This window comes from Oncorhynchus mykiss, chromosome 2 (assembly GCF_013265735.2).
Source record: "Oncorhynchus mykiss isolate Arlee chromosome 2, USDA_OmykA_1.1, whole genome shotgun sequence".
NCBI lineage: Eukaryota > Metazoa > Chordata > Actinopteri > Salmoniformes > Salmonidae > Oncorhynchus > Oncorhynchus mykiss.
The window spans coordinates 35096073-35107731 of record NC_048566.1 but is presented as its reverse complement, the minus strand read 5'-3'; the positions used below and the strand labels follow the sequence as shown (position 1 = coordinate 35107731).

The following is an 11659-nucleotide window of genomic DNA, read 5'->3' as shown; positions in this document are numbered from 1 at the left end:
CCTAATGTCAGAGAAACCACAGAAAATGCCTCTGCTGCTGTTAGTGGGTTGTTTCTATTTTCTGTTAAGTTTGCTAAATGAAATGAGAAATCCGGATTACATGCACTTCTATGGCTGATTTTTCAACCCTTTCAACATTAGTTTACCTAAAAGGGCTTTGTGAATGAAATTATTTGCACATTTTTAGTTCTGGGTGAGGTTCATTGGACCTCAATGTTGTCATATAAAACCGCATAATGGTGTCGCTGAACCATTGCAGATAGCCTTGAGTGCTTTTGGGTGGATCCTGTTTGTCTTGTCATTATGGTAAACCTGCATGTGAAGCTTTAGTCTGATGCCACAAAAACACTTTAGGTATGACAAGTACGCATCATGACATGAGCTGCAGTGCAGTGGACAGTTAGGTGCACTGCTTCAAGTCGAGTGGAGTTTTCCATGCAGCCGAACACTTCCCTGACCCCACAGCAGACAAGGAAACGAACACATTCCACATTGTAGTCTGTAGAATGTCAAAACGCTCATTTGGAATGTGGGATTTAAAGTAAGATGATAAACAACTTGTAGTGGCCATTGGAGATAAATAAGCATTAAGGACATGTTAATACAGTTTATGCAAAGATTGACGTGTCGTGAAAACTTCAAATGTTTACACACACAGACATAGAAAACACTGTCTGGCAGCGGTACCCAGACTACCCACATTACAGTTCTACAGGTTCCAGAAACTATGTACAAATACACACAATGAGATACAAAAACATCATGCGATAACAGTATTGATTTTACCCTCACATTCCAGAGATGCACACAAACTTGAGGCAGTGGTTTAAATGCCAAATAAACTGGTACGACTGGTCAGACGAGAGGGAGTGAGAGGTCGCAGATGGAAAAGGGAGGGATGAGGGAGGAATATAAAGAGGAAATACCGTACACAGATTTACAGATCGAGAGAGAAGGGAAAGAAGAGACAGCTAAGAGACGAGGGGGAAAACTGGAGGAATAAGGTCCACTTGGCATGTTATTGTCTCAATGGAGATGCAAGGGACTCACTGAATGGGATTTTCTCCACTGGGAAAGTACTCTATGAAGGAACGTCTCTGACGGACAGGTACGTGTTCATGATCATGATGAACTTGTCATTGTGAGAACTCAATGTACCACACTCTCCCATACTCTTGCTTATCACTATTTGCTAATAGTTTGCAATGTTGTTCATGACTGTTACAACTAATGCAACTTTTGTTGAGTAACTGATACAAAATCCCATAGTGACTTCCTCTACTAGATATGTGTTAAAGTATGTGAATTTAGCATTTCAGTAGCTCAGCATTTTCAGCTCTACCGTTCAGAACACCAAGACTGTTTGAACATGTTCCTGGTCCATAAGTTCAAATGTAATTTACATTTGACACAGTCGTACAGACCATTGGCTGTCTTGTTTGTCAATGGCTCATCCATATCCACAAACGAGCAGAGGACATGGAACCCAGCATGACAACTCAAAAATAGCATTGGCTTGTGTAAATTGACTTCTAGTCAATAGATTGTATGGCAAGTAATGAGTTACAGTATATTCATAGACTAAACTATATTTCCCTGTCTTTACCTATTTGAGCTATACAAGAGGACCTTTTTGTTGCGTCCTTGCTAGAAATGGAATGTGGTCTTTATGTTGCCTGAACTAAATTAGCTCTGTGACAAACCAATTGCCTTATCTCACATTCCCTCACAGCTCCTCTGGAGAGACGTGAAAAACCAGAACTTCCTGTCACTCTCCATCTGACTCAAGCCATCACAGCTACGTCTACCAGAGCACCTCTGCATATCTCTGTCCACCATGAGTGATGACAGGGAAAGACAGGGTGCCGATGGAGGCTGCGGGGCCAAACAGCCGCCCAACGTCAAACCCAAACCTGACAGCAAAGATAGCATCAAGAAGGAGAAAAAGGAGAAATCCACCAAGGTGCGTAGGTCCATGAGCACTGACTCAGAGAGAGGAGGGGAATCTGGGAGAAGGAGGGAGCGAAAGAGAGACAAAGGTTCGAGGAGAGAGCGTGGTAGAAGCGAGGAGAACAGGAGGCAAGACAGGGATGGAGATGACAGCAACCGAAAGGAGTCTGACCCCCAGGAAAATGACATGGAGGACACTGAGTGCGTGGTTTGCTTCTGCGAATACAACAACGTCTTTAAAACCCCCAAGCTGCTCTCCTGCGGGCACACCTTCTGTCTGGAGTGCCTGGCCCGGATCAACGTGACCTCCTTAGAGCTCAAGTCTCTTTCCTGCCCTGTGTGTCGAGAGCTCACCAAGCTGCCCCATGGCCGCAACCTGCCCCAGCTGGGCAACAACCAGGACATCTTCCGCAAACTCCCTCCAGAGATGCAGAGGGCGCTGTCCGTGCGCTTCAAGCGCAGCAAGGGCAAGCTGGTCCTCAAGAAGCCCCCTCCTGGTACTACTAGCCTGGCCAAGTCCAGCCTCACCCTGCCCACTCTCAAGAAGCAGGACCGACAGGCCTCCAGCGACCTCCAGCTGGGCACCATGGACCAGGGCCTCGCCACTGTCGTGGATGTGGGTCGCCCCCCTAGCAGGGTCAGAGGTCGCCTGCGCAGGATGTTCCGCTCGGACCAGTGCTACTACACCGTGATGGCGTCCATCATCACCATCGCCGTGGCGCTGATGCTGATGGGCATCCTGGCCTTCATGGTCATGCCCAATGTGGTCCTCCACAACGGCAGCAAACCGCAGCAGGGGAATTCCAGCCAACCACAGGCCGGTTAACCAGGGGGTCAAATACCCTAAGGAAAAGAGGGGATGGTGGTGGGATGAATGGAAGTAAGACCAGAGGAGATAATCACTCTGATGTTTTGAGAGGACAAAGATTGTCAGTGACCCTAGTATCTGCCATTTCATTTTCTTTACTAATACTCAGTTACGAGGAAAATGTGAAAGAACTGAAAAGAAAGGTGACCCTGAAAGCACTAGAGAACACTCAACTGGGGTCAATACATAACAAGGACCATGTTGTTTATGAAGGACTGATACACAACAACTACTAATGGGAAAAGTGTATCAAGAGTTATTTTTTTATCTACCATTTTGTCTTCCTTCCTGCAGTATACACATCATGAACAAGGAACATTTACCCAAATGTGAACGGGACAGCTATTGCAGTGAAGTGAGAGTGGACAATGGATGTTGTCTGGGGAAATGTAATTCATTAAAAAGTTGTGTATTATGTAATTGCACTGAAGTCTGCCATGGAGAATTATTTGATTACACTGAGCATTATCTTATTCTTTACATCGCAAAGTAAATATGTTCCGCTCATGATTTTGTTTTACATTCTTTGATGTCTAACTAATGTATGTTTACGTACAAAATATGAATATACATATGGAGTTCAAAAAAGAATAATATATAAAAAAATATAAAAAATAACAATGGAATAGGTCTCTCTTGCCATAGCAGAGGTATCCTACCACCCTGAAAAAAACGATTACATTTCCAATAGGCCCAGTGCCATGTTACATGCCGTTGCCTTACAGTAAAACCAAATGTGCTGATTTGATTTCTGATAAGATCTTTGTCTGGCGTAACGTTCCATGACATGTGCACCTTGGTCGCACCTTCCTCTTTTAGTCCCATTAGAGAATCATTTTCTTTTAGTTTTCTTTTCTTTTCTTGAATATACTATTTCCTGACAGGTTCAGCGTGTGTGTGTGTGTGTGTGTGTGTGTGTGTGTGTGTGTACTGTTTTAACATTTTACTGAAAGCTATGAGTATACAAAACATTAAAAACACCCGCTCTTTCAATGACATAGACTGACTAGGTGAATAGAGGTGAAATCTATGATCCTTTATTGATGTCACTTGTTAAATCCACTTCAATCAGTTTCGATAAGTGGAGGAGACCGGTTAAAGAAGGATTTTTAAGCCTTGAGACAATTGAGACATGTATTGTGTATGTGTGCCATTCAGAGGGTGAATGGGCAAGACAAAAGATGTAAGTGCCTTTGAACTGGGTATGGTAGTAGGTGCCAGGCGCACCAGTTTGTGTCAAGAACGCCAATGCTGCTGGGTTTTTCACACTCAACAGTTTCCTGTGTGTATCAAGAATGGTCCACCACCCAAAGGACATCCAGCCAACTTGACACAACTTTGGGAAGCATTGGTGTCAACATGGGCCAGCATCCCTGTGGAACACTTTCAACACCTTGTAGAGTCCATGCCCTGACGAATTTAGGCTGTTTTGAGGGCAAAAGGGGATATTAGGAAGGTGTTCCTAATGTTTGGTATACTCAGTGTATGTATCAGTGAAACAGTGTCACTCATGACTAGTTCTAGTTGTAGTAGCTATGTTTTCATTTCTATGGTTGTCAGTGTGACAGACAAGCCTCTTACCGTGCACCTTGCATGCAAGTCATTCAAAATGGAAAGTAGGCGGTGACATTTGACAGCATGATTAAGCGCATATGTTGTAAAACATGCAAGCGTTTTATTAATTGTTTAAGGAATATGCTCTTAATCATTAAAATATCCAATTTGTATGGTTACCTAAAAGTGAATATTGTGGTGAGGGCAGAAACAAGACTCATTTTGAAACAACGAAAAACTTTACTGATGCTTGGACCATCACTTGACCTAATCTGACTATGCTAGTATGTCTTTGCCTTCTTTACAAGCAGGTGTTGGCATTGACATAAGTCTATTTCAACCACTGTTCACCAGTCCAACCTATAGTTAATTTTATGTTCTTATGGTAAATTCATCATGGTAAGTCATTATTACGGTAAACATATTCATTATAAGGTTCCCACTTTATAGTTATATTTAGTGATGCTAAAGCAAGTAACTCTATGCACATACTGTAGGCAGGTACATTGTAATTACATAGCATTGATGTCTCCCTCTCTCTCTGTGTGTGTGTGTGTGTGTGTGTGTGTGTGTGTGTGTGTGTGTGTGTGTGTGTGTGTGTGTGTGTGTGTTTATAGGAGGGACATACAATAGGGCCAACTATTTCAGATTAGCTGTGTTTACATCTTCCCAGAAAGATAACACAACAATCCTTATTAATGTATTTTCAAATCTTTGACATTATGTAAGCCAGAGAGAATGCTATAGGTGTTGTAAATTGTGACTTTATATAAATTGTCCATAGGCCATTCTATTCTAATCAATTTAAACCCGTTTTATGCAATCTATTTCAACTTTGTGCAGGGACCAAACCTCGTTCGCCATTCCTCGCAAAAAAAGTTTATAGCCTATGGACATTGACCCACCCTCGTTGACAAAGTATACTCACGACCCCGGCCCGGCCGGAGCTTCTGCTTGGGTGAACCAGACCCCGGTCCAGAAAGACCCGTGGCGCAAACTGGATATCGGCCTAACCGTGTGTTCGGGTTAAATAACTATGTCGTCAAACATGGATATGTTTTCCTCTTGAATTACAGTGCTTGCATAAATTAATGGTAGATGTGTGACTGAATAGAATTAACATTGACAGTCACCACTAGAATATCGGCAACGATGGCTTCTATCCCTTCTGCTTCTGCCTTGTCCGCTGTTCTACGGTGTCGTGGGAATATCCTAGCCAGGAATCAAGCAAACAAGAAGCGGCTTGCCACCTCGGGATACAACCTCGGATTGGCTTGCGGAGCGGTATGCGACTCCGTGCGGCCAAAACGAACTCCCTCAATATGGAAGTCCTTTTTTCAAGAACAACGACTTGAGTTTGGAAATTGAGTGTTCTTGGAATATAAACCTGAGTCGAACACCAAGACGAGAGATTATGAGTCGGTAAATTAGAATTGTCAAGCAAAGATTTCGGAGCCAAGAATTTGTGCGCCAGGGGTCCCGTGCTCCTTGAATATGCCAAATGCCCAAAATAAAAAATTACCCAATGTGAAAGAATTTTAAAATGACATTACTCGTAGGAACTATGAGAAAAAAAAATGGGTCAAAATCCTAGAAACCTCCCCTGCCGTTTTGAATGTGTCCATAACTTGGCACAATAAGGAAATAGCGGAAAATATGATCCCTGCTTTTATCCTAAATGGTTGGTCTACTCTGAAGAACAGATGCATATTTTTCACCGTGTTTGTGTCTGAAATAATGCATGTGAAACTGGGAGTGTTCTGCAGGTCCAGGCCAAATTATGTAGGTGAAGCTGCCATGGAAGGACAGACCACGATCAGAGGAAAAAGCACCTCTGTCAAAAGTATTGCTCAACAGGTGAGTGAAGAACATTGAGATTTCATAATTATGCCTCTGCCATAGTTTACTGTGCCTGAACCAATGAAAAGTGGTGTGCTATACCCAATGAAAACCATACCCCAATGAAATGACAAATATGTCCAAAACAATAGGCTTCACAATGTAGCCTATTTTTGTTTGGTTTTGCAGGGTGAATCATTGAATGGACAAAGTGGAAGTCCATTTGATTAACAGCCTTTGATTGACACCAATCTCCTGAACAATGGACCTCAGAGGGCAGTGCACACCCATACAGACACACACACACACACAAACACACACACACACACATATGCATAGGCGACTCTTCCAGGCCCCAGGGTGGAATGTCCAATATGAAAACACACTGTAGTGTACCTGCTGTTTTAATATTTTCAAAGCCCTTTGTATGGGACTTCCAGAAAGGCGATGAACTGTGAGCACCTGACTTTGAGACACGCAGCACGATGACATGTTTTCTTATCAGTTGATAAGTCACTCAGTTGTTTTGACAATCGCTTTGCTGTATGAAAGCCAAAGATCTCTGTTAGCTCTGATGATTATTAGAAATTAACAAAAAATCTGATAGATTTTTTTCAATATTGTTCAGGAAATAATTATGCTATGAACTCCATCAAATCAATCTAACCCTCTTTTGATTTAACCTGATGCTCTAAATTGTTTGTAGTCTTTTATTGATCCTCAGGTTGCAGTGTATGTACACTGAGTGTACAAAATATTAGGAAGGTTGAGTTGCAACCCCTTTTACCCTCAGAACAGCCTCAATTAGTCAGGGCATGGACTACAAGGTGTCAGAAGTGTTCCACATGGATGCTGGTCCATGTTGACTCCAATGATTCGCACAGTTGGCTGGTTGTCCTTTGGGTGGTGGACCATTCTTGACTACACACGATACACACGGGAAACTGTTGAGCGTGAAAAACCCAGCAGCATTGCAGTTCTTGACACACTCAAACCGGTGTGCCTGGCACCTACTACCATACCCAGTTCAAAGGCACTTAAATCTTTTGTCTTGCCCATTCACCCTCTGAATGGCACACAATCCATGTCTGAATTGTCTCAAGGCTTAAACATCCTTGTTTAACCGGTCTCCTCCCCTTCATCTACACTGATTGAAGTGGATTTAACAAGTGACATCAATAAGGGATCCTAGATTTGACCTGTATTCACCTGGTCAGTCTATGTCATGGAAAGACCAGGTTTTCCTACTGTTTTGTACACTCAGTGTATAATTTCACACCTTATGAAATACAAAATGTTCCATGTATTGTCACGGACACAAAGGAGTTAGGAATCTATTATTACATGACTAAAGGTGCAAACAAATGGGTGTGATAGACTATATAAGCCTATCCTGTTGCATAACTATGCCAGGTTGCCTTACAAGAATGAGATCTAAGTCCAGTGACAACTTTCTTCTTTTGATTCTAGACAGGTGTCAACTGTGATTGTATAGTAACATTATATGTGTCTTTATTGGCCTGAAGCCACATTTTGCCTTTTTGATGAATAACCAAGAATAATGGTATATTTTGTTATCTAGAATGTGATAGCCTATGCACGTTTAGAAGATCCTGAAATGTATGATAATTGATTGCATGTTGTTTCCATTAGTTACTGCAATGGTAAGTAGGCCTATGACCAATAAAGGCCTACAGCCCTTGTGCTGAATGGAATATTTTTGCATTTGTAAACACGAAAAACTCCTGTAAAAATAAAGGATTATTTTTTTTTACCATGTAAGACACTCATGAATTATGAAAATATCTGGACTATAAATATTTTGGGGAAAATAAATTAACATTAAGAACAGGATAAAACCTTGCTCCAAAATATATGTATCTAAAATAGGCTTAAGACTAGTACACAGTGTGATACAGTTTGATTATGAATTATACTGTATTCGGTCAGCCCTATTTGGTACAGTTGGATAAATTCTCAAGGTGACGGTTAAGGCGGGGCTTCCGGTAAAAATGTGCTATCCGGAAGTCTGCAGTCTTGTGAAAACATATGGCAAGAAATGAAGTTGATTTGATAACAAACACAATCAAAATTAAAGTGTGACATCGATACATTATTTCCCCTTCACTTGCTTATTGATCCTGCATACTGTCATCGAAGAGGTTAGTGAAACGAAGGAAGAAATGGCTACAGAGACCGAATGTGTTCTACGTTAAGAAGCTGGAGGTAAGTGCTAATTTCTGGGAACGAAATGTTCTGTCTAACATTAGCTTCCAAGCAATTCGGTCGAAAGATTACCTAGGTCCAATATAGTTCTTAAACAATGGATGGATTACTCAGAAAATAAAGTAAGTCTCGCATTCCGGGGGTGCGTGACGAGAGCTAGCTACAGGTGAAAAAAAAATCAATTAGCCTAAGAATATCACCTTCCTAATGTGGCTTTCCCTCCAACTATCTACAGTGGGCCTATAGTTCATAGTTTTATACTCGATTAATGTAAGTGACAGTGACTTTGTTAAATGACTAGCTCTTGAACCCTGTGCTTTATCTATATCCATCATTTCAGATTGACATGGAAGGTATGAACTGAAGAACAGCACTTTCATCCCCTAACCAGCTCGCTCACCCACCTCCTGTCCAAGATGAATCCAGCTCTCCCTCAATTTTTCCCTCATACCTTATACATCTTCCTTGTCTTTTTTTGACTCCGGCTTTATCTCATTCTATTTACTTGCTTATGTGTTCATTACTTTACTACAAGAATATTTAAACTAACTAAGTGACCTCTCCACATGTCCTTTTTGCGTTCTGCATTCCTTTGGCGCAACTTGTTTTTTACAAACCCAGTCTTACAAACTTCCTTTCCCTCCTAAGTTGTTTGGGCCATGCTCCGTAAGAGAGGTTCTGCTATTCTCTTTGGTGTTTTTCTCTTTGTCGCCTGGAATGCCATCGTGGTCCTCTATCTGTGGGGCCGACCCCTGTCTGGTCGAGAGGAGAGGGAGATGGATGGAGGACGAGGAGGGGCTGATTTGGCTGGGGATGTGATCCACATGGCAGAAGCCTTTGAGGCAGAGCTTGAAATGCAGAGAAAAATCCTGCTTCAGATACAGGGTCATCGGTCACTATGGGAACAACCCAATGAGAATGGTGCCAGCAGAATTGGCCCCCCTCAAGTGGTCATTCCCATCTTAGTTATAGCCTGTAACAGGGTTACTGTCAAACGCTGCCTGGACAAACTCCTAGAGTACCGCCCCTCAGCTGAACTCTACCCAATTATAGTCAGCCAGGACTGTGGGCATGCAGAGACTGCACAGGTGATTGGTTCTTATGGCAGTCAGGTAACTCACCTGAAACAACCAGACCTGTCAGATATTGCCGTGAGACCAGAACACAAGAAGTTCCAGGGCTACTACAAAATCTCTAGGCACTATCGCTGGGCTCTCAACCAGGTGTTCAACTCTCTTTCACATTCCTCTGTTGTTATTGTGGAAGATGATTTGGAGGTAATAACTTTCTCTACTCTGACATGAAATATGTACTGAATGTGATAAAGTGAAATGTTAAATCCACTTGTTTTATGCTCATCATTGTTTACATCCTCTAGTTGCCAGTTGAACAACAAAAAAACATTGTTTTTCATTCTCTCACTAGGTGGCACCAGACTTCTTTGAGTACTTCAGATCCCTTCACCCAATCCTGAAATCTGACCGGTCTCTGTGGTGTGTGTCTGCCTGGAATGACAATGGCCGAGACGGCTACGTCGACCCTGGTAAAGCAGACCTCCTGTACAGGACAGACTTCTTCCCTGGGCTGGGTTGGATGATGCTCAAGGAACTCTGGGTAGAGCTGGAGCCCAAGTGGCCTGGTGCATTCTGGGACGACTGGATGCGTCAGCCAGATCAGCGCAGAGATCGAGCCTGTATTCGACCCGAAATATCCCGAACTTTAACCTTTGGGCGGAAAGGTGTGAGCCTAGGCCAATTTTATGACAAATACCTACGCTACATTAAACTGAATAGTGAATTTGTGCCTTTTACCAAGCTGGATCTGGCTTACTTGAAGGAGGAGAAATACAAGGAGATCTTTGAGAAGCAGGTTTACAGTGCGCATTTGGTCAAATATGAAGAGGTCCAACGGGGACAGTTAAAAGGAGCGGGTCCATTTTGTCTGCACTACTCAAGTAAAGATGGTTTCAAAGTGTTGGCCAAAAACCTGGGTGTGATGGAGGACTTGAAGTCAGGGGTCCCACGGACAGGGTATCGGGGAGTAGTCAGTTTCCTGTCAAGGGGAAGGAGAATCTTTCTGGCACCCCCTCCGGGATGGAGCAAATATGACCCAACCTGGAGTTGATGACAAACACAAAGGACTGAAGAGGAAAGGGCTCTGTACGTTACATCTAGTACTATGGCAACAGAAGTGAGACCAATGAATGCCAGATGTGGACCTTTGGCTTTAAGCTATAGTGAGACCGTTATGACAGATGCCTATCTTTTGTCTTCCATTTCCGATGTTTGATTTTCTCCCCATACTTCTCAGGTTTTTTCATACACTCAAATGAATATATTTTTGCAATGTGGGGTTGGGATAGTAGGGTAGGTAGAGATATGTCATTATTTTCAGAGATTTCTTTTTTTTATATACTCTCATCATGCACATGAAATTCAATGCAACATCCACTTTGATTATTCTCAATCTTGTATGCAATTTCTGGGAGCCTATCTGTTACCAATTTGTCAGATGAAAAATATATCTGTGATGTGTTCAATAATGGTGGTGGTCAACTTGTGATTTGTCCTAAAGTATAATTGCTTCACAATATTTAGTTCATCTTTTGGAGAACTGTTTTTTTTTTGTCATGTTTTGACTATTTTAACCTGGTTATTATAGTGCTTAATGTTTTTCCCAAAGAGATGGCTACTGAAGTATGTATTTATTTAAATGCAAGACACACATCACAAATGCTGTATGTTATGTAATTTTGGGAATTAAATTCTACCAATCACCTCTGATGTTTGCTGTTTCTTTGCCATATTAATATACTGTATATACACATTAAGGACACCTGCTTTTTCCATGACCGACTGACCATTTCGGTACATCCGCAATAACATCTGCTAAATATGTGTATGTGACCAATACATTTTTATTTGAATCCAGGTGAAAGCTATAATCCCATTCAGCTTGTGAATGGGCAAGACAAATGTTAAGTGCCTTTGAACGGGGTATGGTGGCAGGTACACCGGTTTGTGTAAAGAACTGCAACGCTGCTGGCTTTTTCATGCTCAACAGTTTCCTGTGTGTATCATGAATGGTCCACCACCCAAAGGACATCCAGCCAACTTGACACAACTGTGGGAAGGAGGGGTGCAACTCAATATTAGGAAAGTGTTCGGTATACTCGGTGTATATATTTTTCAAATGAATGATCTCCACCTCACATTAGGCAAC

General features: G+C 42.2%; 2 protein-coding genes across 2 annotated transcripts; both read left to right on the top strand.

The window, feature by feature from the left end:
- The first annotated feature begins 845 nt into the window (after nucleotides 1-845).
- On the top strand, nucleotides 846-3864 carry LOC110488316 (E3 ubiquitin-protein ligase RNF183-like). The gene is made up of 2 exons (XM_021560525.2): nucleotides 846-1108; nucleotides 1733-3864. The coding sequence occupies exon 2, from the start codon at nucleotides 1838-1840 to the stop codon at nucleotides 2774-2776; it is 939 nt and encodes a 312-aa protein (XP_021416200.2). The 5' UTR covers nucleotides 846-1108; nucleotides 1733-1837; the 3' UTR covers nucleotides 2777-3864.
- Nucleotides 3865-8210: 4346 nt separating this feature from the next.
- On the top strand, nucleotides 8211-11218 carry LOC110488311 (alpha-1,3-mannosyl-glycoprotein 2-beta-N-acetylglucosaminyltransferase). The gene is made up of 3 exons (XM_021560503.2): nucleotides 8211-8437; nucleotides 8778-9714; nucleotides 9863-11218. The coding sequence occupies exons 2-3, from the start codon at nucleotides 9097-9099 to the stop codon at nucleotides 10559-10561; spliced, it is 1317 nt and encodes a 438-aa protein (XP_021416178.1). The 5' UTR covers nucleotides 8211-8437; nucleotides 8778-9096; the 3' UTR covers nucleotides 10562-11218.
- Nucleotides 11219-11659: the final 441 nt, after the last annotated feature.

Bases quoted from the DNA above. Each gene is read 5' to 3' on its own strand.
- LOC110488316 (XM_021560525.2), top strand. From the start codon at position 1,838: ATGAGTGATGACAGGGAAAGACAGGGTGCCGATGGAGGCTGCGGGGCC.
- LOC110488311 (XM_021560503.2), top strand. From the start codon at position 9,097: ATGCTCCGTAAGAGAGGTTCTGCTATTCTCTTTGGTGTTTTTCTCTTT. The intron at 9,715-9,862 runs GTAATAACTTTC...TTCTCTCACTAG, and splicing joins TTGTGGAAGATGATTTGGAG to GTGGCACCAGACTTCTTTGA.